The 27,199-nt window shown below is 51.3% G+C and overlaps 11 protein-coding genes across 11 annotated transcripts; 7 read left to right on the top strand and 4 right to left on the bottom strand.

The window, feature by feature from the left end:
* Positions 1–1,262: 1,262 nt before the first annotated feature.
* On the top strand, positions 1,263–2,546 carry NCS54_00467500 (Pyr-redox-2 domain-containing protein; the record flags this gene model as incomplete). Its single annotated transcript, XM_053150204.1, has 1 exon — positions 1,263–2,546. The coding sequence occupies one exon, from the start codon at positions 1,263–1,265 to the stop codon at positions 2,544–2,546; it is 1,284 nt and encodes a 427-aa protein (XP_053006179.1).
* Positions 2,547–5,672: 3,126 nt separating this feature from the next.
* Positions 5,673–6,629, top strand: NCS54_00467400 (Zn(2)-C6 fungal-type domain-containing protein; the record flags this gene model as incomplete). Its single annotated transcript, XM_053150203.1, has 1 exon — positions 5,673–6,629. The coding sequence occupies one exon, from the start codon at positions 5,673–5,675 to the stop codon at positions 6,627–6,629; it is 957 nt and encodes a 318-aa protein (XP_053006178.1).
* A 170-nt stretch (positions 6,630–6,799) lies between these two features.
* NCS54_00467300 (uncharacterized protein) lies at positions 6,800–8,217 on the bottom strand (the record flags this gene model as incomplete). The annotated part of the gene is made up of 2 exons (XM_053150202.1): positions 6,800–7,937; positions 8,060–8,217. The coding sequence occupies 2 exons, from the start codon at positions 8,215–8,217 to the stop codon at positions 6,800–6,802; spliced, it is 1,296 nt and encodes a 431-aa protein (XP_053006177.1).
* A 748-nt stretch (positions 8,218–8,965) lies between these two features.
* On the top strand, positions 8,966–9,382 carry NCS54_00467200 (Cupin-2 domain-containing protein; the record flags this gene model as incomplete). Its single annotated transcript, XM_053150201.1, has 1 exon — positions 8,966–9,382. The coding sequence occupies one exon, from the start codon at positions 8,966–8,968 to the stop codon at positions 9,380–9,382; it is 417 nt and encodes a 138-aa protein (XP_053006176.1).
* Positions 9,383–10,354: 972 nt separating this feature from the next.
* Positions 10,355–11,577, top strand: NCS54_00467100 (uncharacterized protein; the record flags this gene model as incomplete). Its single annotated transcript, XM_053150200.1, has 3 exons — positions 10,355–10,636; positions 10,676–10,748; positions 10,814–11,577. The coding sequence occupies 3 exons, from the start codon at positions 10,355–10,357 to the stop codon at positions 11,575–11,577; spliced, it is 1,119 nt and encodes a 372-aa protein (XP_053006175.1).
* A 775-nt stretch (positions 11,578–12,352) lies between these two features.
* On the top strand, positions 12,353–14,999 carry NCS54_00467000 (Fn3-like domain-containing protein; the record flags this gene model as incomplete). The annotated part of the gene is made up of 4 exons (XM_053150199.1): positions 12,353–12,521; positions 12,581–12,902; positions 12,966–13,210; positions 13,279–14,999. 4 exons carry the CDS (start codon positions 12,353–12,355, stop codon positions 14,997–14,999), a joined length of 2,457 nt encoding a protein of 818 aa, XP_053006174.1.
* A 774-nt stretch (positions 15,000–15,773) lies between these two features.
* Positions 15,774–17,328, bottom strand: NCS54_00466900 (Hypothetical protein; the record flags this gene model as incomplete). Its single annotated transcript, XM_053150198.1, has 5 exons — positions 15,774–15,998; positions 16,053–16,658; positions 16,716–16,790; positions 16,842–17,185; positions 17,232–17,328. 5 exons carry the CDS (start codon positions 17,326–17,328, stop codon positions 15,774–15,776), a joined length of 1,347 nt encoding a protein of 448 aa, XP_053006173.1.
* Positions 17,329–19,348: 2,020 nt separating this feature from the next.
* Positions 19,349–20,771, top strand: NCS54_00466800 (Hypothetical protein; the record flags this gene model as incomplete). Its single annotated transcript, XM_053150197.1, has 9 exons — positions 19,349–19,420; positions 19,468–19,505; positions 19,558–19,608; positions 19,662–19,668; positions 19,717–19,761; positions 19,810–19,964; positions 20,017–20,073; positions 20,132–20,486; positions 20,538–20,771. The coding sequence occupies 9 exons, from the start codon at positions 19,349–19,351 to the stop codon at positions 20,769–20,771; spliced, it is 1,014 nt and encodes a 337-aa protein (XP_053006172.1).
* An 891-nt stretch (positions 20,772–21,662) lies between these two features.
* On the bottom strand, positions 21,663–22,948 carry NCS54_00466700 (Hypothetical protein; the record flags this gene model as incomplete). The annotated part of the gene is made up of 2 exons (XM_053150196.1): positions 21,663–22,752; positions 22,800–22,948. The coding sequence occupies 2 exons, from the start codon at positions 22,946–22,948 to the stop codon at positions 21,663–21,665; spliced, it is 1,239 nt and encodes a 412-aa protein (XP_053006171.1).
* Positions 22,949–23,966: 1,018 nt separating this feature from the next.
* NCS54_00466600 (Hypothetical protein) lies at positions 23,967–24,671 on the top strand (the record flags this gene model as incomplete). The annotated part of the gene is made up of 1 exon (XM_053150195.1): positions 23,967–24,671. The coding sequence occupies exon 1, from the start codon at positions 24,000–24,002 to the stop codon at positions 24,669–24,671; it is 672 nt and encodes a 223-aa protein (XP_053006170.1). The 5' UTR covers positions 23,967–23,999.
* A 106-nt stretch (positions 24,672–24,777) lies between these two features.
* NCS54_00466500 (Fumarylacetoacetase) lies at positions 24,778–26,130 on the bottom strand (the record flags this gene model as incomplete). Its single annotated transcript, XM_053150194.1, has 2 exons — positions 25,176–26,130; positions 24,778–25,124 (listed from the first exon to the last, which is right to left on the bottom strand). The coding sequence occupies exons 1-2, from the start codon at positions 26,107–26,109 to the stop codon at positions 24,778–24,780; spliced, it is 1,281 nt and encodes a 426-aa protein (XP_053006169.1). The 5' UTR covers positions 26,110–26,130.
* Positions 26,131–27,199: the final 1,069 nt, after the last annotated feature.

Genomic DNA, 27,199 nt, shown 5'->3' with positions numbered 1-27,199 from the left:
GTGGGCCTCCTCCTCCTCCGAGCCTTATCTTAGACAGGGACTTTTAGCAACGGAATTACCTTCCTTTAAGCGGAGTAGGCGGCCCCCGTTGAAGTCCAATCATTTCAACGCCACCAAACAGTTAAATCATCTCCAACCTACGCCTCGATAATTAAGACATTAAACCCGAGAAGTTACTCGAGGCAGCATGCACGGACCGGATCGGGTTGTACTTTAACGGAAATGATCGTTCTGAGGGATAACGGAACGGGACTTATGAAGTAGGTCATAGCTTAATTAGTAATAGGAGGTACCGGGAGTTAAAATGACTATTATAGCTACGGTATAGGACTAAGAAGAGTCTCTTATTGCAGTTATAATAAATGCCTAGGTCTGATTAACCGTGGACTGGCACTCCACAGTTGAAATTGGGTAGACGGCCCAGTTCGCCTCGAGCTTCAAGACATAGGTGCGACACTCCAAAGAAGAAAGGTGCCCCAGTAAACTTGCATGTAATGGGAGTCCGAAGAACGACATTAGTGAGCTATTTATGGAGGTAGTGATAATAATGGCTCTTACGAAGGAGTTTGTAAAGCTCAGACCCAACGGGTGCCCCTGCCAAGAGACAGCCCGTGAAACGACGGAAGCGTCATGGAATGGGGATACGAGGTGACATTTGGGAAGAAGAGGAATGGGACCGGCAGCTGGGTCGGCCAAAAGACCGTCGTACCGCATCCCCGATCTGGACGAAATGGTTCCGCAGGAGAAACTTCTTGTTTGTCGTATGCATGCCAAGCCATGCTAGGCTAGCTGTTCGCTTTGCAGCACAATCTGAGGGATTACCTACTTTGGAAAATAGTTTAACGCACATACGTACCATTCCATGGTCCACAAGCCCGATCGACGAAAGTATCATCAAGGATTCATTCATGATTCTGGCTAGTGCTGATGGTAGCCATGAAAATAGAGTTAATTTCAGTTTTGATTTGAGCGGAGGCCGGCAACTCGGGTATCCGTGTAATCGTTTTTGTGGGTCCGGGTACCCCACGTGGAAAACCCGCCCGAGCTGGCAGGCGCGGATAGGGAATGCGGGTTCGGGGATATGTACAATAGAATGCCGGGTGAGAGACAGTTCCTGATATAAAGAGTCTGGAGATATAGCAATCACAGCCAAGCCGCACATACGACCAGTTCACAATAACATCTATCAACTCTGACATATTTCCCTCAAACTCATCTCAGGCCTACAACAATCCTAAAACAATTCTCTATCACTCCAAATCATGGAAAACAAGATGTCATGCAGAATCGCCATCATTGGCGCCGGTTTCGCCGGGGTATGGAGCGCCCTCTCAGCAAAGCGACTCATCAACCTCCACAACACGGAGCAAAACATTGAGGTCCTCGTCATTGCCCCGGAACCATCGCTAGTAATGCGTCCACGCCTCTACGAAGCCAACGCCTCAGGGATGAATCATCCTCTCGGACCGCTCTTCAAGTCTGCTGGTATCGGCTTTTTCCAGGGCACCGCCGAGGCCATCGATACGCAGTTACAGACGGTCCGTGTTCGATCCGTTTCAGGTGATGAGTCCGATATTGAATTTGACCGGCTCATTCTAGCAGCTGGAAGTGCTGTCGTACGACCAAAGAGCGTCACTGGCCTTGAACAGTATGCATTTGACATCGACTCTTTGACTTCTGCGGGCAAACTCGAGTTTCATCTCAACAGCCTAAAATCACTTCCGCAAAGTAAAGCTCGCGATACTGTAGTCGTATGTGGTGGCGGTTTCACTGGTATTGAGCTTGCAGCAGAGTTTCCGAGACTGCTTCGCAACATCGACAACGTCCGCATCGTCCTTGTTGAAAGCGCGCAAGATCTTGGACCAGAGCTGGGAGCAGGGCCTCGTCCCACCATCACGAAGGCCCTGAAACACCTCCGGATTGAAGTCAAGCTGGGGTCCGCAGTTACTGACATTGATGACAGCGGTGTGACCCTTGCCTCTGGTGAGCGCATCGAAACAAGGACAGTCGTCTGGACCGCCGGTATGCGAGCAACACCCCTCACACAGCAAATCCGCGGAACCAAGGACCCCCTCTCCCGACTTCACGTTGACCAATATCTCCGCGTTCCGACCTGTAAGCACGTCTTCGCCACTGGCGACGCCGCTCACGCCATCGCCGATACAAAAGGCCACGCCGCCTTGATGTCCTGCCAGCACGCCAACATCCTCGGCCGCTTCTCAGGCCATAATGCAGCAGCAGCCCTCCTCGGCGAACCAATGATAGCGTACTCCCAGCCGGAGTATAACTGCTGTATCGATCTTGGATCATGGGGCGCGATGATTGCAAATGGCTGGGATAGGGAGGTTAAGATCACAGGCCACGTCGCAAAGCAGGTCAAGAAGTATGTCAATCAGAAGCTGATTTATCCGCCGCAAGATGCAAAGGAAGCAATCAAGGCTGCGGATCCCGCTTGTTCTGACTCAGATGGCCTTTTCAAACAGTTTCTGGGAGTCTTGGGATGGACACTGAGTAGTTGGAAGGGTATGAGGACGGCGGAGCATTGATGAGGCAACGAAGGAGCGGTTTCAGGGTCTAGAAGACCGGAGTCTCTCTTGTTCTCTCAACTCGACGCGGGGAGATTTCTTAACGGAAGTAGCTATGCCCTTCCAGGGCTTCCTCTTTCTGCTCGTCAGAGGATGTCGCACAGAATGAAGGGATCGGCGTGTGTTTTTATCGCTGTGGCTCGGTATAGTAACGCGATGTGTGAATACTACACCTCGGAAATAGATCCACCACAGATGGCTGCTAGTAGTGATGACGTTAACGACTGTACACTTTGCTATAAAACCGATGTCTAGGCCACAAAGTCCGCTGCATAAATCGCCCCAGCCCTTTCTGACCTAGTCGATCCCTTTCCCCCAAGCCAGCTTCAACCCCGGGACTGCTCCCTCCGGTTTGAACCTCGTCCATTTGGCATCGAATAGATTAAAATGCCTTCCCTCACCTTCGGTGACTATTGCGCCTCCCCTCAGCCCTGTCACATTCATTTGAGCAATCCCACTCGCCGGGTCTTTAGCATGGGTAGCTAACTTCCCCCGACCTTTCACCTTTGGATCTGAACCAATGAGTAGGGCCTGGAGACGGCCACTCAGCGGCTTCAAAACCGACGCCCACTTTTCATCTGCTTCGCTTCTGGCCCATGGGCCGACCCACCAAGGTAAAGATGCGCCTCTAACATTATCTTCAAACATGGCTGATATCCGTCAGAATGCGGATGGAGTAGTCCGGTTCGTTTGTCCCGCGGATCCAGATGTCAAGCTCCCGTACATCGTCGCCGAAGAGGATTCGGGTCCCATCGTCAAAGCTCTTCTCCAGGAACCTGCCGGACGGAACCTAATTGGCTATAGAGAATGGCTGACCACACGAGAGGTCACTTCGATCTTTACGAAGGTTACGGGGCTCAAGGCAGAGCCCATTCTCAGACCGAAGGAGCATTTCGAATTGTTCATTCCGAAGGACTTGCAAGTCGAGATTAAGGACAATTTTGACTACTTCAACGAATTCGGATACGAGGGCAGGGATGATCCCACCGTCATTCATCCTCGAGATGTAAGTTGGATTTGGTTGACCGTTGTTATGTGCGGCTACTTACGTTGCAACTAGTTGAAGTCGCCCCCCACCCTCGAGACCGCGGAGGATTATCTCAAGAAGCAAGACTGGACAAAGATCTTGAGTGCTTGAGGCGGAGCAAATATCTACTCTAGCTAGTCCAGCGGGCTCGTGATCCTCAGGACTTGTCCTGAAGTGCTGGATAAGAGTATTTCTCCATCATAGCGGACGCGATTGATCACTTCAATGATCCCTCCCAAGCTTTGCCGCTTTGGTACTGCCGTGGAAGGGCCTGAGAAGGTCCAGTATTTTCAATCTCGCAATGAGGGGTGGTTGCTCTGGAAGCCCTCAAATCATTTCTTAGAGTATAAGTCAATTTCTAAATATTTTTCTGCTGCAACCCGCAAAATCGTATGATAAACCATGCCACCTTGTAAAACAATGAAGGGGGATTGCATGGCTTGCGAGTTTGGTTAGTAAAACTCGGTAGTGCGATTTATTCTAAGTGTGGATGTAGTAGCACCATAAAACGCATATGCGAAGATTAAATATCAACCTAACGGGGTTATTGCCAAGGCTTGCCGACCTCCCCCCACCTTAGTAGCGAAACAGCAAATTGTATTCAACTTTGGCACATCTAAGTTACGGGATATCCAACGTCTAGTTGCCCTGGCGAACTCGTCAACATCACAATGGACGTTTGGGCAGGCAGACCGAGACGCAAGATTACAACCTGCGGGGAGTGCCACAGGCGGAAACAAAAAGTGAGCAAATGCAATGGTTACCACCTCTGGTCTAAGCCCTTGCCACAGAGTGCTTGACGACTGATCGAGTTTAGTGCAACCGAGAAAAACCCTGTAACTTTTGTTTACGCCGTGGGGTACCCGATAGATGTCGTTACGATGAGAGTCCTCAGTAAGTTCATTCACTGCTGTTCTATCCCTGATACGCTTCGCCTTGAAAGTGGGATATTCCGTCTCTTTTTGACCTAGCTAACCTCTCGATACCAAGGCAAATGGGGTCAATGGATAGTGCAAATCCGATAAATCCACAATTAACAAGTTGTCAAGATCCACTCATATCTGAGTCACCGTTTTTACACCAGGCGGGTTATTCTCGCACTAGCAGTGCCAACAGCATCGTCTGTCAGTCAGAGTCATCGGAAGTACGAATCAGCCCCTAGTACTTTTTACTCTTTTAAAAGGCGAAGCAATTGCTTTCGAAGAAAGAATGCAAGTGACAGCAGAACTAACGTGTCTGCAGGCTATTCAAACACCTTCTCCCTCTACCGGATCTGGCACGTTGGCTCTCCTTACCACACCCGTGAAGAACGACTATTGGGACCTGCTTGCTCAACTCCCGCCTTTGCCAGTCATTGAAGATCTCGTTGAAGTTTTCTTCTCCGAAGCCAACTGGCATTTTCAAATCCTGGATGAGAGCTATTTCATCGAGTTGTATCAGACTTGGGTGCGAGCAAACCTGTCCAGAAGCCCGACCCCGGCTCAGCCAGTTTCTCTTGAACTGCTCTTCTTCCCTGCGTTATTGTTTCAGGTTCTAGCCATTGCAATGCTGTTTCTGCCAGAAGATTCCCCATCCAGACACAATCTAAGCCTGTGGGACTTTCCGGCAAGGGCCACGTTGTCTGACAGGTACAGTCGGATCGGCAGCCACCTGGCAGATCTGTTCCAGCAGTCTACTACCATGCTTGTCATGGTCCAACACGACCTCGCCAAAAGTTTATGGCTCAAAACAAATAACAAAGGACTAGCGTCGTGGCAGCTCCTCGGTAGAGCAATTCGGTAAGTTTTGTTCTGTTATCGACATCCGCGAGAGCCCTCGTGTTAATGAAAATTAGACAAGCACAAGAATTAGGGCTCCATCTCAACTCAGAAACGGATCATGACTGTGATGGAAGTAGTCAAGACGCCCTATCATTAATCTGGTCAGCCGAACACCGCCGACGTTTATGGGCCACTCTTTTCTCATGGGATAGGTATGCCTTACATATCATTTTCGTAGCACAGCGAGTTGACGAATATAGCCACATGGCTGTCCTACTTGGCCGCCCCCGGACCGTTAATATGAGCGACTGCACTGCAGTTACTCCAATAGGCTGCGATATCCCCCTCGACCGCTCAAATGCATTACCGACCCCGCCGAGCTCCTCAGCCAAACCCCCAATATTTACCAACCGACTCTTCACATATGCTCTGGGCAAGAAGATCCACGAGATTCTATCGCTGTCGGCCCATACTCGAGCAGTCAGTGACTACGGAGCCGTGACCCGGCTACACGCCGAGATTGTTGACTTATGGAGGAACCACCATCCTGCCCTGAGATGCAACAATCCAGATACAACATGGGACAAACACTATCCCATAGTCAAGAGACAACGCGAATTTGCCAAGGCCATGGCAACCTCGGTGATCCTCACACTACACAGGGATCATGCGGCGATACATCAGGAAAGCCGTTTTGAGGCAATGGAAGCGGCACTGGGTTGTCTAGAGGCTCAAGATGCTCTCATGAATCTCCTCCCCGCAAACCAGCGATGTATATATGGCCTTTCGTGTCATTGTATCGACGCCTGTATCTTCATCGCTTACGCTACCCGGCTTGAAGACACAGTGGATCAAAACATGCTGGATCGAGTTCAAACAGGGATTAAGCAGTCAATCATGAGGCTCAGGCAGCTGGAAAATGAAAGCTCCTTCGCCAAGCACGGAATTCAGGCCATGGAGAAAGCTCTCGAGTTAGTTGGGCCACGAGTCCAGCTTGCAGTTGCTCTCGCCGACGACCAAGCCCGGAACTCTCCCCTCGACACAGCACTTTCTTCCAGCAGCGAGAGTATCGAGCGGAGTCTAAACATGGCTCTTAATAACGGCCAGTTTTACCCAGGGATTTTCGAGCAAGCAGGGGACGTGTCGTTGGCGATGCCTGATCTTGGTCTCTTCGGTTTTGATGTAGCTGGGCACCTCTCAACGGATGGAGGGGTTTTGGGCGAGACACGGTACTACCTGGATCCGAGTCGGCAGTAATACTGGAGTAGTTAGTCCTGCGTTACCACGATGACGTATCGCGGTAGTTTAACTGCATGTGATATTTGAGTTACTGGTTGTTTCATAGAGGACCACCTTGAGTTTATTCTGTTAGGCTATAATGCGACTGGAGAGTATCATAAACGAACTAAATCACGCCGCATTTCCTGTTACACTCTAACCTTCCACCGCCAAGTTGTAGACAGCAATCGTGCGAGCAGAAGTCCCATTGCTCCTGTAAGAACAAGAACGCCGCTGTACAGCCATACGTGCTTGTAAGAGCCTTCCCCCAATATCGCGCCAGCTATGGGAGAACCAATCAGGAGACCAACAGCAGATGTTGTGAAAGACATTCCCATCCTGGTTGCAATCAGATCACGGTCTGGCGATATACTAACAAGCAGCGGGGGCAGTAGAGACACAAAGGTGCCGGAGAAGAAGCCAAAGAAAACGCAATAGATGACCAGGCCGGCAGCGTCGTGGACACTAAGGAGGCAGAAGATGAGGACGCCGGTTAAGGCGGCGCAGGGGGTCATTATATTGAATGGGCCAAACTTGTCGGCGAGGAAGTTTGGTAGGAGTCGCCCAAAGACAGATCCTGCATTGAGGATGGCTAACAGGTTCAGAGCCAGATCACCGCCTGCCAGGCCGCCATTGAGCGCAAAACTTTGGATGTAGTAGAATGGAGTGTACAGGCCCGTGAAAGCCACAAATACCGACAAGCAAGTGACAGTGAAAGGCCCATCATGGAAGGCCGATCGATCAATAAAGACTCGGCGTTTGCCCTTCATTGGGGGCCGACGTAGCCTCAAGGCAACATTGGCAAACATCAAACCTGCCAGCGCCACGAAACCAGTGATGCGCGTCGTCCATCCGAAACCCAAGCGATAAACCAGGTTTCGAAACATGATGGGGTAGACGACGCCCCCCACGCTACTACCGCTGGCAGCAATGCCAACTGCGAAGGATAGACGCGTATCGAAGTATTGCGTCAGCACCGCAACGCTCGGGACGAAGATGATGCCGCTGCCGATAGAGATACACACGCCCTGGGCGAGCATGACCTGCCAGTACTTGTTTTCTGCGCAGAGGCTTAGCAGCATATAGCCCAACACAACGAGGCTGCTTCCAACGGTGATGAGTGCTCGAAAGTACCCGGCATCGAACAGTGGTCCTGCGACAACGCTGACAAACATGACCAAGAAGGATTGCACGGATCCAATCCAGGATATTGAGCTAGCAGATGAGCGATCAAGGAGACCCGACATGTAATAGGTCTGGTAGGCTCCGAAAGAGTTGATGATGCCCCTGTGTTAAGACCAGTTAGCAATATGCGTAATAAAGCCTCAGCCTAGTAAACAGCAACAGAAAAATACTCTTTGCAATTCGAAAGGGTCCATCTGTGGAGAGGAATTACTTGTATGACGCACCATGTGTTGAAGTATAGCATGAAGGACCCTGCTACCTGCAGCCATGCGAGGAGCCCGCCATTAGGAACCGAGGCGCGTTTCTGTCGAATATTTTGTGGTTCATGCTGACGTTCCGATTGAGCTGCGCCTGAGCCACTGTCCGAGAGATTAACCGTCATGGTCCTCGGATGATAGGATGAAATGTGGACACTCCTTGTTGTGTGAGTATGTCCTTGAGGGAGTGGCCGGTTTGGCCAGATGAACAAGGTTGATGATCACGTCTCAAAAAGGTGACGACGGCTCAGTAGGTATTCCTTGGCACTGCGAGAATGAGCCCACTTATATCGTAGCAGCGAACGGAGAATTAACCAGCGAGGCATTTGATTTCATCGGCCGGATAGTGGAGCCCACTATCTCCGTAGGGATCCTTCGGCCGACGAGGTTTTCAGTCATGCAAAGGATCTACCGTCGTGGCTATCAAGGCTTCATCCCCATGACGTCGCAAGAACAAGGAAGCGCTAATCAATGTTTATCTTAAGGTTGTTTAGACCGTACGCGTCATTGCCCCAGGATTTGCTCAGCCTCTCACTCTCGGTGCCCAGGGATAATTCCACCGAATTGTGCGAATCAAGACGACAAGGGGATGTACACCGACAAGTGTACGACGCCGAAGAGATCTCTCCAGATTGTGTTGAATAAACTGAGAAATTTACTGGGTTATTGGTACTGTAGCCCTCATTTGAGCCTCGCCACCTATAAAGCCACGCTGTATTCCCCCACAGTTCATCACTTAGGCCCATCAAGATTTCTTTTATCTTTCATCACACAGCGGCTTGTCCTTCTATCGGCCTCGAGAAACTGTGTGCATTTCCTGCAATAACTATGCTTTTTGTTCAAGCCATCATCTCTACCCTGATCGGATCAACCATGGCGCAAAGTGTAGGACGCTCCCTCGTGATTGTCAACTCTCAAGCCAGCCCCAACAGCACTTCTCGCGGCGGCTCAACCTTCACCGGTACCGCGTGGGTTGAGGATGTCTATCGCAGTACTGACGGAACTATTACCACCGTCATGTTTGAGCCCGGTGCCCGTTCCTTTTGGCACCGCCACCAAGGTGGTCAGACCTTGCGAGTTCTCGCCGGCGCAGGATGGGTCATGGACCAGGGCGGCGAGGCCCAGCGGATCAATGTCGGCGATACCGTCTGGTGCCAAGCCAATACGACTCATTGGCATGGAGCTGACGAGGGGAGCTACCTCGTGCACCTAGCCATCTCGCATGGACAGACTGAATGGCTGGGCGAGGTCACTGCGGAGGAGTACGACAAGGCACACTCCCGAGGTTGAATTGTCACGGCGGGTGGGGAGATGAGATTCCGTATATGGAGGAGGGAAGATTGAATAGCCAGGTTTAATTAGGCGGGAAGGGGGTTTTTCCTTCGTTGCAGTGTTATTCTGGAGCATATTAAGCCCCGTCCACCAAAGACTATTCTACCTAAGGACAGGCACATTCGTAGTTTCTTTAAATGGCAAGGCAGGCACATAAAGGTTTAATTCAGTTTAACATGTTCGAGATTTGTCTCACAGCTTCAGTGAAAGACATGCCAGGCTAAGACTGGTCCTTACGGGCATCATGATTCGTGACTAGGATATTAAATGAAGCATTCCTTAAACCGAGCCCTGCTAGCAGCATAATGCGGAGCCCTCCAAAACGAATATTCATTTGCATTGCTTAAAAATCTACCAACTTGACCGCACCTTGAGTTAGATTAGCATTCGGCTGGACGATGTCGCCCGATCGGACTTGGCATCCGAGGTGGGGCGTCGGCCGAAACCCCACCCGGATGAGACCCACCGTCGGCCGAAGAATATGGGTCCAAAGGGCCCGTTCATCGGCGATTCTTAATAATGGAGTATGAGAAGGGCCGTACCAAGGATTTCTAAATGGCAATCTTCAAGACCTTCCGATTTCAGCAGTTTCGTGAGTATGGACGCGCGGAGTCATACGTCATGAAACCGAAGAACTCCCGACAATAGACAACGATGCTGTGAGCCCGCGTATGGTTGCATGACTTGGTCAAATCTCCGAAGCTTGGAAAGAAGACCTTCGTCACCACGCCATAGTAATGGCGTGGCCAGGAGAAGGCCCATCCCAGCAAAGGGCTCAAAATGAACAAGATAAAGCGGCAATATCTAAATTCTAGACGTCTCTCTTTCCCCGGAGCTTGTTAGTCCAATAACAGCAACAACGGACTGTCTCATCTTCTAGCCCTCCGTCCCTCCTACCTAGGCTTTCTTCTCTTTCTCTAATAGGCCAGCATGTCTCTAGTACCCGGCCTCAACTTCACCAGCGGCACGAACGCGACGATGCGTGGTGTTGTTTACAATGGTGTGCCCTACGAGATGGTCGTGGACGACATTCCCGTCCCGATCATCCAAAACGCCACGGACGCCATTGTCAAGATCACCACTTCAGCGCTGTGTGGCTCTGACTTGCATACCTATCACGGGTTCGCCGGTGCTGGGACTCCTCCATGGGTAATGGGGCATGAGGCCATGGGCTACATCGCTGCTGTCGGCAGCGAGGTGTCGTCCCTCTCAGTTGGTGACTACGTTGTCATTGCCGACACTCCCCACTAGGGGCATCTGGCGTCGGAACCGCAGCGCCTTGCGTTCTTTGGTGGCGGAGCGGGTGGTCTAGGAGGTCTTCAGAGTGAGTGCCAAAAAGTTGTTTCTGTGTTTACCATCTATCCACTAACCACGCTTCTCTGTCTTCAGGTGAATACGCTCGAGTTCCCTTCGCCGACCATAGCCTCATCCCTGTACCTTTGACTCACGAAACCACCAACCGCACTATCGAGCACGACTACCTTACAGTCTCGGATATTCTCGCTACAGCCTGGGTCGCGCTCGACTGGTCTGGATTTGAGCCCGGTGACACGGTTGCTGTCTTTGGTGCAGGCCCTGTCGGACTCCTCGTAGCATATTCTGCGTTCCTCCGCGGTTCTGGACGCGTATACGTCGTGGACCGCGTGCAGCAGCGCCTGGACGCCGCAGCCTCGATTGGCGCCATCCCCATCAACTTTGCAGAGTCGGATCCCGTAGCTCAGATCTTGGAGCACGAACCTGATGGAGTTCTTCGCGTCGTTGATGCTGCCGGTAATGAAGCGGTCGATGCTGATGGAAAGGTCGACCCTGAGCTTATTGTCCGCCAAGCCGTGCAGCTTGCGCACATTGGCGGTGGAATTGGCCAGGTGGGCTTCTGGCGGGCATCACAGGACAGCCCTGGAGCACCCCTGGGCAGCGAGAAGCCTTCTAACATGACCTTTCCTCTTTCAGACTTCTTTGGGAAGAGGCTCAAGCTGCAGGGCGGACCTGTTGATGTGAAACTGGTGGCCTCGCAGCTTGTCAACCTCATTGCTAGCGGACATGCCAAGCCAGGGTTCGTCAGCACCGCTGAAATAGGAATTGAGGAGGCGCCAGAGTACTACCGCCGCTTTGATGACAAGAAAGAGATCAAAGTGTATATCCACTTCGATTGAGAGCCCAAACTGGAGGGGCAGGACGGGCTACTCATAGAGGTGGAGAAACGTATCAGTTCACTTCTTGCACCTATTCTAGACGCTTTGCATTAGAAATTTATACAAAGGCTTGTGTTTTGATTTGAACTTCACTTTGTAACCTTGTAGCGTACACGTGTAAATCCCCCCGTTGAAGCCTACGCTCAGTCATACGGCATCTTTTCACGAGAAACGGCCCTACGGCCGGATCTGGTTATACGCAGCTTCAGACGAACCCGAGTCACTCAAGAGAGAGCTACTCATGCAGAGCTTGGAACGTTCATCAGGCGACTCGTGGCGAGTGGGCCTTTGTCGGCCGATGTGAAATGTTCAAGGATATGCCGAGGCGACTCCGGCGCAACTGCAAAGTCAGCCCGGTCACTGGTTCTCACTCATGCCTCCGCTATTACCGACGGGGCATGGTCCCCGTGGGGTGCTATGCTCACCTCCGCATTGTAGGGAGAGTGCAACGTCGTTGCGGAGCCACTAAGTTTATATTTTATCCACGGTACTAGTGGTCGTTAGCCAATTCTGGCAGGGTCTATTCGGTCCGAGTAGTTGGTCCAAGAATTTCTTTGCATCAGCTCAGGACGACAGATGTCCGTTAGCCACGATGTTGACCAAGAGGCTGAGCAGTTCCGTCCGAGGTCGGCAACGTCCCTGTTTTCTGCGGCCCGATTTACCTATATAAGGTTGTCGTGGCTCCCGGATAATTACCAAAATAATCACAAAGCGGCACATTACAAGTCTTCCTATCATGGCTCTCTTCAGGGGCATCCTTTTTTCAGGCCTCTTCCTGTTGCCCTCTATCTATGGCCAGGTTTACATGGGGGAAGAGCGGTCCAAAGACGCTTTTACCTGGGTCCAGCCCCGCAACACAACAATCCTTGGGCAGTATAGCCATTCAGAACCAGTCTACCCATCTCGTGAGTTTATACCCTGACCAAGCCAGGCCCAATTATACTGACAGCGGCGTTTACTACAGCCAATACTACAGGTGCGGCTGGATGGGATGAGGCACTTCAGAAGGCACAAGCCTTTGTCAGCCTGCTCACCCTTGAGGAGAAAGCTGACATGGTCACCGGGGTACCGGGTCCTTGTGTTGGCAACATCTACCCTATCCCACGGCTCTACTTCAGTGGACTTTGCTTGCAGGACGGTCCTGTTTCGCTACGTACTGCGGACTATGTGAGCGTTTTCCCAGCGGGCGTCACGATTGCATCGTCATGGGACAAGGAGATAATGTACGAGAGGAGTCTCGCCATGGGCCGGGAGTTCAGGGCCAAAGGTGCGCATATTGCACTCGCGTAAGTCTCCCATATCTTCAAACCCCGAAATTGACTACCCGATACTCATCAAGGCGCTTTCAGCCCTGCCGTCGGCCCCATGGGACGATCTCCTTATTCCGGCCGGAACTGGGAAGGATTCTCTCCCGATCCATATCTCAGCGGAGTCGCTATGGAACTAGGCATCAAGGGTTTGCAAGACGCAGGTGTCCAAGCGACGGCAAAACACTTTGTTGCCAACGAACAAGAGATTCTCCGTAATCCGCTGCTCATCAACGGTACATTGAAATTCGAAGCTATCTCCTCAAACCTGGATGATCGAACTCTGCGTTAGTGGCCCCGCGAAAAGAATCCCAAAAGATGATGAACTGTGCTTACAATAGGCTGCTTCATCTAGACGAACTTTACATGTGGCCCTTTGCGAATGCAGTTCATGCCGGGGTAGCTTCCGTAATGTGCTCGTATCAGAGAATCAACGGGTCGTACGCTTGCCAGAACTCCAAGCTGCTCAACGGCTTGCTCAAGACAGAGCTTGGTTTCCAGGGCTACGTCTTGTCGGATTGGTACGCTACACATGCTGGAGTAGCTTCCATCGAGGCCGGCCTGGATCTTGACATGCCTGGTACGACAAGGGTGCGCAACAGCGTCCCAGAGCTGGGCAGGTACACGTCATTTCTTGGTGGCAACATCACTACGATGGTGAACAACGGCACTCTCGATGAGGCGCGGCTGAACGATATGATCCTGAGAATAATGACGCCATATTACTTCCTTGGCCAAGATCAAGACTTTCCTTCAATCGATCCTTCGACGGTTTCCCTCAACCTCTTTAGTCCTCCATCAACGTGGTTCCGCGACTGGAACGTCACCATGGATGAGCCGATCCGCGACGTCAGAGATAACCATGCACAACTCATCAGGAAATATGGCGCTGCCTCTATTGTGCTCGTCAAGAATACCAAGGGGGCGTTGCCGCTGAAATCACCCCGCTCGATTGCTGTTCTGGGAAACGACGCCGGCGACATCACAGAGGGCCCGTTGAACCGGTTCCTGAACGTTGAATATGGTACCCTTGCAGTTGGAGGCGGCTCTGGCGCAGCCCGCTTGACCAATCTGGTAACCCCCCTCGAAGCCATCAAAACTCGAGCTGCACAGGATGGCACTTTGGTCGAGTCGTGGCTGAACAACACGCTCATCGCAGAGTCGAATGTTACCGAGTTCTGGTCTGCGAGATACCCAGAGGCTTGTCTCGTGTTCTTGAAGGGCTGGGCCAGAGAGGTCGTGGACCGAGAGAGTCTAGATCTCGACTGGCAGGCCAATAAAGTAGTCGAGAACGTTGCTAACTCATGCAATAATACGATCGTTATCACGCATTCTTCGGGGGTAAATATTTTGCCCTTCGCTGACCATCCGAATGTCACGGCTATCATCATAGCGCACTATCCTGGAGAACAGTCTGGCAACTCGCTCGTGGACGTTCTATACGGCGATACGAATCCGTCTGGCAAACTGCCATACACTATCGCCTATAACGAGAGTGACTATAATACACCGATCGTTACCGATATCGAAACCAGCGGCGTGGAGGACTGGCAGAGCTGGTTTGATGAGAAGCTCGAGATCGATTACCGTTACTTTGATGCTCATGATATTCCGGTACGCTACGAATTCGGGTTCGGCCTCTCCTATACTACCTTTGAGATGTCGGACATCAAGGTAAACCAAGCCGAAGGCCATCAAAATATCACAGCTCTCCCGCCTCCAGAACAGGTGGCGTCGCCTGGTGGCAATCGTGCTCTGTGGGATACTTTGTTCCACATGGAGGTCAAGATTCGCAACACTGGGGGCCTCAGGGGTTCCGCTGTGGCTCAGCTATATGTGAGCTTGCCTGATGACACTCCCCAAGGGACTCCTCCTCGGCAACTTCGGGGATTTGACAAGATTGAGCTCTCACCTGGGCAGCAGGGCCTGGCCCGTTTTAACCTCATGAGGCGTGATATTAGCTACTGGGATACTATCGCTCAGGAATGGCGCATACCTACTGGAGAACTCTCCATCAGTGTTGGGTTCAGTAGCAGAGATCTAGTTCAGTTCGCAAAGATCGCTCCTGTTCTCTAGGTCTATGCCTAGAAAAGAGGTCACGTCGGTGTAACTTCTGGAAGCGCCTGGCACTTATAACTCTCTACCGTATTACTTCGCAAAAATCTTCCGGCCACTGTTTCATCGAGATCTCTGCGTTGTGAAATTGAAAACAATAGCTAACCATTCATTTACCCCTTCAAAGTGCTGTAAGAGTCGTAGGGTCTCCATTCAAGCAGAGGAGAGTGTTGCGGCGAATTGTCTCCTTGTACTTCACATAAAAATGAACATGTCTTTACTCGTAGTTTATCGAAGCTCTACTAGACGAAACAACCAGACCACATCACTTGGTAGGCAACCCTACCCTCATGCTAGACAGGGCTCGTCGGACGGAGCGTTCCGTCTCGCGGTAGGTGGTGACGGGGCGGGGGATAGTGTTTATGAGGTCCGCTACTCGGGCCGCTATTTCCATAGAGGCGATGACGAGGCTGACGATGCTGGCTGGGTGCATGTCTACTTTTCTGTTTGGAATGAGAATTAATCAAGTCGGGGAGGAGGCTTTTCTATGTGGCAGGGAGCTTCGGCTGCGGCTAAGGATGCCTGGTAGCAATATGCAGTTTGCTGCGACTCTAGCAGGGTTCGCGAATCAATAGACCAAGCCACCTCCGAATGTGAGTGGACAAACAAGTGATAAGGCAGACTGCCAACGGTTCATGCATAACGTTGCTACTTTAGCTATCGCTTGGCGATTGGATACCTTGATGAGCATTTGGCAGCGCAACAATAACACCAGAGAGCAATGTTGGGTTGCTACTAAACCATCCGTTCCACTAGTCTGATGCCCTCTTCTTCAACCCTAACCCGAATCAAGTCGCAAACGTCGCGAGAGTACGGCGCCAAGATACCAGGCTTGTTAAGAGGAGCATGTCCGTCAAGAAGGAGTTGCGTCGCAATCCCACACGTGACTCCAACCGACTTGGACATGGCTGAGTCTCCGTTCGGATCGCCAAAGAGCTCGAGAGTAGACGTGATGGTGTTCTGTTTTGATCGTAAACAACAAGCCAAGAGATGCTGAGAGGGGTGCTGTGTTACCTCACTACCATCCTTCCATTCAACAACAAACTTGTGCTGGAGCATCACCAAGTCACGCTCACCAGGGCTGAAGCTACATAGCTTCTCCAGCTGCGCCGAGAGGGTGTCGAGTAGGTTTCCATGCAGTGTTGGAACCTTTTCTGAAAACAAACCCATCCAACGAAGGCCATTGAGGATCTTGTCTCGCTCCTCCGCGGAAGAGAAGGTACAAATCTCATTGACCTTGGCGACAAGATCATTTTCTTCATCCGAGGCAGCTCCGGTCACTTGTTTCTGAATCTGCGCCCACGTCATTCCATCCTTCAGCCACAGCTTCTCTTCTGGGTTGATCCATCCGAGATCAATAAGGGCCTTGACCATAGCTGGGTTGCCTTCATATCGAAGAGACCCCCGAATTACGGTGTGAGCCTCCGGTATTCCGTAGGCTTCGCGAAATGGCACCGAATTTCTGTTTGGATAGGCGACAAACGAATATCCGTCCAAGACGTGGTACGGCTTGGCCGAGCCCATCAGGTCCTCGTTAGAGATCTCAACCACCTCTCCATCGCGGAGGAAGGTTGCCGAGTTATATTGGGATAGTAAGGCACCACGAGGAGACCAGGAGAACTATGAAGTTTGGTCAGACTTGTTCGACAAGTTACAGAAAGGTCCACATTCGCATGCCTTGAATCGGAGAGGGTTGTCGTTAGCTGCTTCAGGGGCGGGGATTCCACCGCAGAACGAGTAGAACTCCTTGATCTATCGTGACAGTAAGTACGACACAACACAACTGAGACAAAGGGAACGCACCTTTCCCCCTTTGTCATGGACTTCTCCGATGGTCTTGATAGCATACAGGTGATCAACACCAGGATCAATGCCAACCTCGTTCAAGACTGTGATGCCAGCCTCTTTTGCCGCACCATCGAGCTCGCGCATAGCAGGGGACACGTAGCTCGTAGTCACCACGTGTGTCTTGGCTTTGATTGCCGACCTTATAACATTGGCATGGTATATAAATGGAACGAGCGAGATTACGACGTCGTGTTCGGCGATGTGGCGGTCGAGGTCGGGCGACTTGACGTCGAGGGCGATGGCCTTGACACGGGGGCGCCCCTCAGGCAGATTTTCCGCGGTTGAGAGGGTACGACAAGCTGAAAGAGGTCAGAGAGCAATTGGGGTGCCTAGGAGTATACTAACCGACGGTGAGACTGTTCTTTTCGTCTCGAAGGAGGTAGTCGACACATGGCTTTGCAACCATGCCGCTGCCAAGAATGAGAATCTTTTTCTTCGACATGTTGTCTGACGACTTCCAGCGATGCACAGAGTGATGGTGTCTGTGATTAGTTTTTGAGAGGGGACAATAGCATTATCAGCGACTGACACGCCGATCCAGTGGTGAGTCACGCCGAAGTCTTGGCCCAGACTGGTGCGAATTATACATACACCCTCAGACTTTCGTAATAGCCTCTGTTATAATCACGTGTCTTGATCTTATCTGCATAACGCATTATGAAAATAGAACTAGATAGGTGGGCTCAGATAGGAGGTAAAGAACTATCAACGTGTGCCCAAGTATGGATAACTGAAGGCAGAGGATGCGGACGGAGAGATACGGCTTCAATCACAGCGATAATATACGGCCTGCATAATTGCGTCGCATGCAACGAATGCTTAGAATCTAATATTTCATTCAATGATGGCACTCGTTCAGTGTAGCAAGGTTCGACGCATTTTTGTTCCCACTCCAAGTTACCCAGGGGTAGTGATCGTCAAACCAAGGCATCGCGTCATTGTCCCTGTAGATGGCGATAGTGCAAGATGGTCTTTTCCTATGTCCAACGTCGACTGGATTCCATTCTAATCAGTATTTTAAACCGCTTTTTGGACAGTTTTGAAACTTTTTCATAGTATTCAATGGCTGTCTAGTACCGGGTCAAGCGCAAGTGTCCGTCACAGGTCATACAAGATATCGCTTGCGTCTTGTTGACCACGATGAATCTTGGAGATCTTAATGGCAAAGTTTCAATCAAAACAAAAGACACAATGCCATTATGCCGTTTACACACAGATCGTGGGACGTTGTTTTGCAAAAGTGCTTGTGAACGATAATTGTAATTTGAGTAAAGCTAGGCATTGATGTGTTTTGCTCTTACTCCGTATTCATGTTAGAAAATGCAGAGGGTTAAGTACACTCTCACAGACAGTCGCTTTGATAAAGAGAAAGGGTCCACCCTTTTGCACTACATATTTTTAATCTCTGTATTTCAATAGTTGGATAAGTAGTCGTCAAGCGCGTTGCAGAGAGCAACATGTGTCAAACGTGGTGGTTGCTACCCTGAGCCTTCACCCAGGAACGGCTGCGGGACTTCAACGACTCCCGAAAAGAGGGGCTCATCCCAAGGCCCAATCAAAGGTGGGTGTCCCACTGTTATCCGGTCTCTCGGTTAGACTCTATCCAATCATAGCGAGAGACATGGGGGGCAGTGTTGGGAAGGTGGGATTTAGCCCGGATGTGGCTGACGCTCCTTCCGCAAATGCCGGGAAAAGGGAAGAGGAGAAGAACAAAGAATGGGGGAAGGGAAATTGGGAGGGAGCCCTACATTAACGGAAGGTCCCTGCTAGAGTCTAAAGATAAATCCAATGGTCTTAATTAGGAGGTTTAAACGTTTAATAGAGCGTTTTTTTCTTTTTTACTCTCCAGCCCTAGTGGGCTAGCTAAACTTGCAATTGGATTAGTGACCGATCTAAACGATATTCTCCGGGAAATCCCCCACAAAGCGAGCGGGATGATCCCGTCTCAGGAACAAGAAGTAGCGCCGGCTTGAGTTTGTCTCTCAGAGAGAACAACTTCTGATATGAATGCTTGGTATTAAATGTAACGTCCAACAGCAATTCTTCAACTCCGACACTTCCGACCAGCTTCCAGAACCGTAAGCAACGCCCGAGCCCTCCGTGCATGTGCCTCTCCTGCGCTTTGTCTCCCCTGTTTCCGGAACGCTCCCCGACCGGATGCTTGATCCTGAGGCTAAACCAAGCCCTCGGGAATCTGTGTCTCCCATTGGCTTGTCGGCTCTGTCAGACTTGTTTTAAGTGGAGGGAGAAGAGTCTAGGCACAAGATTCGACTGAGCAGTGGCTTGCGCTCTGGAATTGCCCGTGGCCTGATGGATGGTGGGGGTGGGGAAAACAAAGGAATAAAAAGAGAGCACAAAAAGAACGTGGCTCCGGCAACGGCCCGCCCTTTTCCTCTTCTCTGCATCTGCGTTGCTCTGTGGGTTTGATTTTGTTTCGATCGAAAAGGATCTGATCTGCAAACATGGCGGAACCCACTCAGGAGGACACTCGACAGTTGCAAGAGACCCTGGCTGAGAACCCTCTGCAGGCCGATGTAGGCGGTACGTGTGACTGCTACAGATTCTGTGCTGACACCCACAGGACACTGCTTCCATCGCCGATTCAAGTTTCGGTGGCTCGTGAGTCTCCTGACCACTGTGGATTAGTCCTGGTCTGACATGCCCCCTTCAGAGACTCTTCCAGCTATTATACGTCCATCAACTCTAGTATTCGCAACTACAAGTATGTGATCGAAGTCTCTTTTACCTCGGTGCCCATTAATGGTTTTCCTCTAGATATGAGGTGAGTGGTGTCGATCACATGTGTCACGTCTCACCAACACTATTCTAGAATGGACGCCGTTATCATGCATTCCGTGAGGGTGCCTATCTTGTGGTACGTATTATCACATGGCGTGTAACAACTCGTCTCACCTAGTCTTAGCCCAACGACGACGATGAACAAGACCGCATGGATCTAGGTCATCACATCTATCGTCTTCTTCTTGGTGGAAAGCTTTACCTCGCCCCTATCAAGGAACCTCAGCGGGTACTTGACCTTGGTACCGGAACTGGTATTTGGGCCATGGAGTTTGCAGAGTAAGGTCTCGCAACTACAATACCTGGCTCTTTTTCTGATTATTTCTACTAGCGAGTTCCCCTCAGCTCAAGTCTTAGGCACCGATCTGAGTCCTATCCAGCCTACATGGTACGAACGACTCATCCTTTTGATTCGAGAATACCCCCTCTTATCATTTTACACATAGGACCCCACCCAACTGTGTCTTTGAAGTCGACGACTTTGAATCACCCTGGCTCTATAAGCAACCATTCGACTACATCCACGCCCGAGAACTAGGAGGCTGTGTAAGCAGCGACAAGCACTTCTTTGGCGAAGCCTTTAAGCACCTGAAACCCGGCGGTTATTTGGAAATGCAAGCCGTCTATACAGACTTCAAGTCCGATGACGGTACTAGGGACAAGGCCGAGAACGCCGTGGTGTGGATGAAACACATGGTTGACGGCACGGCCAAGTTTGGAAAGCCCCTAGATTGCGCGATTGGGTGGAAGAAGGCGATGGAAGACGCAGGTTTTGAAGATGTTCAACAACAAGTCTACAAGGTTTGTGCCCTGATCCAATCTATCTAAACGAGTATACTGATCTTCTCAAAGTGCCCTATTGGACAGTGGCCAAAGGACCCTAAACTCAAGGAGATTGGCAAGTATCAGGCCGCTCAAGAGTCTCAAGTCATCACCTCATACACCCCAGCCGTCTTCTCACGCGTTCTCGGCTGGCAAGATGATGAAATCCAGGTCTTTATGGCCAAGGTCAAGAAGGATATCACCAACCCGTCCATCCACCTCTATCTCCCGGTGTACTTTATCTGGGGTAGAAAGCCTGAGTAATGGCGAGTGCAATAAGCAACGGCCAATGTGACGGGAGCTAGAGGAGGTATTGTGCATGAAGGTTTGAAGTTAGTACATTCTGGAGTTGAGCGCTGAATCACTAATGATTTGCGAGGAGGTTTTATGACGCAATGATCAACAATTACATATATTTCAAATTCCAGCAGTGCATCCGTCAGCTTTATCAGAACCTGCCGCTCATCCAACCATCATCAACAAGTAAAATGCCCTCAAATCACTCGAAACATATTCGACTTGACTCCCCTCTTCAATCCCTCGGCTTTCCCATTCTCATACTCAACCCCGGCACTGCCACCTTCACCAGACAGCATCTCTAGCTTCTCTCTAAGCTCCTGGTCCAGTTGCGCACTTGTCTTTTTAGGCACCTTCAACTCGGATGGAGAATTCTGAGTAGTTCTGACGGATGACTTGACTGTTTCCGTGGTTCTTGATCCCGTTGGTATTGTTTCTGAAAGCGCTGGTTGTGAGGCTGCTCGTACGGTAGTGGCGTGGAGGAGTCTTGAGCGAGCAGCGATTATCGGCCTCGAGGTTAAAATGGTACGTTGCATCATATTGATTGTTGAGACAGTATGAAGAGAGTCATACAAATCGCTTTTTAAGGGAGAAATAGGAAGGACGCGAAGGGGTCTATGTCCTGGATTTTGTTTGGGGAAATCGAAGTACGTCATCAACACGTCAGGAATCCATCTGTGAGTCGACTTATGCCAAGATGACGTTGTTCCTTCAGGCAAACAACATATCGATTTCAGTGGTACCCATCCTGTATAGTGGAAAAATGCATGCCTAATAAGATATATTCCCAGCAACTCCTTGCACGACCAACGCTTTCAGGTATGCGCCCAATACCTAATGCAACTCTCCCGACACCCTCTAGGAGCCTATCTTCAACAGCCAGCCATCCGCCTCTGTCTCCCCCTTAGCATTGACTCCTCCCCACATGATGACGCCCTTGCCATCCAAACAAGTATCAGCTCCAAAGAAACCCCGAGGTCCAGGATGCACCTTTCCAGTCGTTTGTGTCAACTCGGTGGGTGCAATCTCAAGCTCATGCCAGCTGAATTCCCCAGACTCCACACCTGGGATGGCGTCGCGGATGACGTCTTTGGCGCGGGACCCGGTGAAGCCGCCCGAGGGGAGTTGCAGGGACCACATGTCGGAGTAGAAAGGGTGGTCTTCTGTAAAGGTTTCATCTGAAGATATATCGACGTCTTTTCGGCTTCCGAATAGGCAGAGGAGGTAGTGTCGTCCGTAGCCCGTTGTGACATGAGACATTGCACCCCCCACACGAGGTCGAGGCCCAGGAGCCAATGGGTTAGTGGGGAAGTCAATGGTGGACCATTCTGGCGCCTCGGTTTGATCCTCAGATGTGCCTGGCTTGATGTAGTGAATGGAGCCGTGCACGTCTGAATCACCGCTGATGGAGTAGAGCGTGCTATCCACATACTGCGCTGCGAGAGACACGGCGGGAGCAGCTGGCAGCTCGTTCCACAGGCGTGTTGTAAAATCGAATACCCAAGTATCCTTGGTCGGCTCGCCATCCTCGAGGCCGCCGTGGAGGACAAGGAGATCCCGCGCCTGATCATAGAAGATCTGATGCTTCGATCTCGATTCTGGCGCTTTTCCCACGGCCTCAATCTTTTCCCACTTGAGCGTATTGGCGTCCCATAGCCACAAGCAAGATCCTTCGTTGGGTGCCTGGCCATCACCTTCCTGTCCTCCATGGATGATGAGAGCGTCACCACGAGCACAGGCAGCATGGTTTACTCGGGGGGCTGGACAAGCATCCTCTTCACCCACGGCTGGGTAGCATGCATACTCTCCATTGCCCTGTTGCTCGCCTGGAAGAGATACAGCGTGAACTTCGTTGGAGCACAGCTGGCCGTCTTCTTTGTTACCGCCAAAGATGTAGGCTCTGTTGTTGATAACGGTGACGGTGTGATGGGATCGAGCCAATGCGAGCCTGTGACTTGTCAGCTTTGGCTTAAATTTCCAGAGCAAGTATCCTACGATTCGTCCTCTGCTGGAGTCGTAGCAATCTGGGTCAAAACGACCGTCAATGGCTGCGATGGACGCGCAACAACAGCTGCAGCCCCAGCCTCGACACCCGTCGAGATGATTTGCTCGGCGACGATAGCTCCAGCTGCGACTTCTGCCATTGTGAGTGTGTAGAGTGAAGTTGTCGCGCCGAATGATGTAGATGAAGGAGAGAAGAGTGCAAGAGTAAACAGTGAGAAGGTGACGTAGGGAGGGAGAAAGAGTCGTCTTCCATGACGTAACTGTGTGAGTTAAAAGTGGCACTGGGATGTCAGCTTGGCAGGGTTGGGCCACAATGTCCCTGATTGGGGCCACGGCATGTGCATGTTGGGGTTGGTGGGGGGATTGAATTCTTGATCAAGGTTCATTATTAGCTCCAACTCTGTCGTTTCTGGGGATATACGAGGGAATGGTTGGGTGCTATTCTCCGAGTCCCGCCTTGAGAGACGATGGCCTTATCAGAACTGCCGCGCTAAGCTGTTTGTGAATCGCCAAGGACAAGGCCAAGAAGTGGCAGCTAAAATGTGGCAGGGCTGTTGTGTTGCCATGGGCGGTGGGAGCTGTCCGAGACACGGTCTGGGCCATGGAGCAAGCTCCAGTTCATACCAAGCACTTCATTCGCCATGACGGGTTTTGCTTGTTTACTCCAAAATTCCTAGGCTTTTCTCAATTTGGATATTTCTCCACCAAGCCTTGCCCTCCGACAGACCGATAGTATCTGTGTATCCCTTCTCTCCGCCTCCCATCAAAAAGGTGTCCGGGTGCAGCCGTGCCTAGGTAGCATTTCGGGCTGTCTTGGCATACCCACCCCAAGTCTAGACCGTAGGAACTGAATCAACGTGCCCCTTTCGGAATGGCCAAGGGAGGAATCGGTATACAACCAACCTTTCCGCACGTCGTTCACCTTCCCCGCGTCTGCAGCTCCGTGGCCCGCCCCCGCATCCCGTCGGAACGTTCCCGCGGTGTGTGCTACACTTGGAGAAAACATGTGCCGGCTTCGGCAGACAGAGGCTAGCAGCGGATATCAAGGAACATGGCACATGGATAATGATGGACGTTGTGATGACATAAGAAGGGCGTGGCTGTCAAGGACAATGAGGAGAAGAGTTGGTGTAAGATCTGTTCTCATCAAAGCAATTAAATTTCAATCAGCGAGACGAGGAAGCCTTCACTATGTCGGACTCTGATTACACCCTCTACTCTTACTTCAGGTCTTCCTGTTCTGCACGTCTTCGAATCGCCCTGAATATCAAGTCGATCAAATATGACATGGTCTACGTCAATCTCCTCAAAAACGAACAGCTGTCAGATGAGCACAAAGCTCTCAACCCCTCCGCCTCGGTGCCCGTTCTCATCAACAAGGCGTCAAAAGGCACTCCATTCAAGGTTGGCCAGTCTGTGGCTGCTCTAGAGTATCTAGAGGAGAAGCATCCTCACGTCCCAATGCTTCCGCCAACTTCTGACCCCGAGGCTCGAGCCATGGTGCGCACTCTCGTCGACATTGTGTGCGTAGACATTCAACCACCTACAAACCTCCGTATCATGCGTCGAGTCAGGGAGCTTGGAGGCAGTGCCGAAGATTGGAACCTCCAGCTCATGACGCAGGGGATGGCAGCTTACGAGAACGTGGCAGCGGGAACAGCGGGCAAATATTCTTTTGGAGATGAGGTTACTCTGGCGGATGCTTGCCTCATCCCGGCTATTTGGAATGCTCAGAGGTTTGGTGTTGACTTGAAGGCTTTCCCTACGGTCAGCAGGATTGTGGAGAATTTGAAGGATCACCCTGCTGTGGTCAAGGCGCATTGGCAAAACCAGCCAGACACGCCTGAGAATTTGAGGGCGTAGATAGTACTAGTAGAGGCAAAGAACAGCAGAGTCTGAAGAAGAATGCATTTTTGATTGTATCATATCATCATTGACCTTCGTTTTTCTAAAGCAAGCTCGCCCACCGTCACTTGAACAAAGGCAACGGAGGCTGAACCGTGCCAGAAACCTCACCGAATCCTACCACGGAATCACCACTTCCGAAGGAACCTCGAATGACCAAGGTATCGCCATCTTGCAAGAACTTGCGTTCTTCGCCACCGCTGAGTTGAATAGGAACCTTGCCGCCCTGGGTCTGTTCCAGGATGCTTCCTTCAGTGCCAGACTCGGTACCAGAGATTGTGCCTGAGCCGAATAAGTCACCTGGTCGGAGGTTGCAGCCGGTGATGGTGTGGTGGGCGATCATCTGTGGCCAAGACCAGAGGAGGTTCTTGGAGTTGGTTCGGCTGATTGTCGTCTTGTTTCCGGCGGCAGCTAAGTGAAGTGTTAGTAGTCGCTCGCATCATCGTACATTTCGTCACTTACTAATAAGATCCACCTCAAGATCAATGCCCAGCACATTGTCCTGCACCTTTTGCTTCAGGTAAGGCAGAAGCTCGTTGTCGTTCTTGATGCCAGGTCCCTTGGCTCCCTCAAGAGCATCGGCCAACACAACCCAAGGACTGATGCTCGTACCCAGGTTCTTGGCGGTAAAGGGGCCAAGCGGCACATACTCCCAGGCCTGAATGTCTCGTGCACTCCAGTCATTCATGAGCACGTAACCAAAGATGTGCTCTTCAGCCTCATCTACAGGAACAGGGCTTCCGAGTGTGTTCTCGCGGCAGATGAACATGCCCATCTCCAGCTCAAGATCGAGCCTCTCGCAAGGGGCGAGATCGGGGGTCTTGTTACCGGCTCGAAGGATTTGACCCCATGGTCGTCGAATTGGTGTACCAGATGGAACCACGCTGCTGGCTCTTCCGTGATAAGCGACGGGGAGATGCGTATAGTTCGGCTGAAGGGCGTTGGCAGGTCCACGGAAGAGAACACCGACATTGTAGGCGTGGTTCTTGCCAGCATAGAAGTCGGTGTAGTCACCAATGGTGAGCGGCAAATGGTTTGTCACATCTGATCGATTCAAAAGAGACGCATCTTGGAGCTTCTGGTTGTCCTTCAAAACTGCAGCATGTTTGCTGTCCTTCGCAAAGACTTCCTGGAGGTAGCTGCGAACGGCGCGATGAAACGGGCGACCTAGGGCGGCAAAGGCATTGAGGGCAGGTTGCGAGAAGACGTCGACGTGCTTCTGAATGTCTGAGCTTCCCTCAAAACCTCCCCCGCGGGCAAAAGCATCAAGATCTAGAACATGATCACCGATCGCAATGGCTGGTCTTGGGGATGCGTTTGAAGAGGTGGAGATGACGCCAAAGGGGATGTTGGCGATTGAGAAGTGAGAGCCCGAAGGAATCGATAGCCACGACATTGCAACAGCGTCAAGAATGAGGATACAACGAGAGTCTCACAAAAGACCATTGCGTCAAAGAAGACGACGTCAATTGAACTTGTATTATATCATCAAGCCGCCGCAAGCCGATGACGCGGGGCCGAAGCCAGATGCGGGGCCGGGCGGAATGGAGCCGCCTCGGCTAAGCTCGCCCCGGCCGACCAATGCCGCTTCCTACAGGCGGAAACATGGCTTTACCGGAAATCTGGGCGGAATCGGTTTCGTCCAAAGTAAGCATTTAGCCAAGCGGGAACACCACGATGACAGGTTGTGTCAAGCAACGATGCCGCCCTGGTGTATTTGCTCGGCCTCTTGGCACTTGTCGGCAAGAATTCAACCGTCAATGCGATCCCAGCCGCGTCCATCACACGATCGACAGCTTCGTCCAGCTTGTTCCAAGCTCCAAGATGGAGTTGTACAAGATTTGGAAACATTTTAGGGTGGGATTCTTCATGTCGACGAGTCCTATGAGTCCTTCTTGAATGGGCTCAAGTTTTGTGGCATCGTCCTTGATCAGATGGAGAGAGACGATGGACGGTGGCAATCTAGACTAGATACGGCCACGACCCTTTGGGACGTTTTGCTTTTTGCAGGTGATGCGAGCAAGGCGAAGGGTTTTGTGGTTGGGTAGGTCGACGTCTTGGGTCGGGGAGGCTAGAACCTTGCGCGCATTGAGCGTCTCTAAGCCAGTCGCCAAGCCAAGATGGGATGGGGATTGATTTCTGTCTCGAGTGTTTTCAACTTGGGCAGACTAGTAATTCCCAGAGCCTGAAACGCTGACGGATAAAAGCGCGGTAGAGACCAATGCTCTTGCCAGAGACTTAGGTGATCCATGTTTGGGAGGAGAGCAATGAGCATGGTGATGAGCTCGGCGTCGACAGCCTTGAAGCCACAAGGGGGTCACATAATCTCCATGTGAGTCTTTCTGGGATCCCTGAGCTCGGGAGTCAAAAAGATTCGGAGGAGTTCATCGTAATGCCGACGCTGAAGCCTCGTCTGCGCGTCGCTTCAAGCTTGAACCAGATCGATTCCAAGAACTGCTGCCGACTCGAGCAACAAGTCCCTGATT

Source organism: Fusarium falciforme, chromosome 3 (assembly GCF_026873545.1).
Source record: "Fusarium falciforme chromosome 3, complete sequence".
Lineage (NCBI taxonomy): Eukaryota > Fungi > Ascomycota > Sordariomycetes > Hypocreales > Nectriaceae > Fusarium > Fusarium falciforme.
Note: the sequence above shows the minus strand (reverse complement) of the source record. Positions and strands in the feature narration are given on the sequence as shown.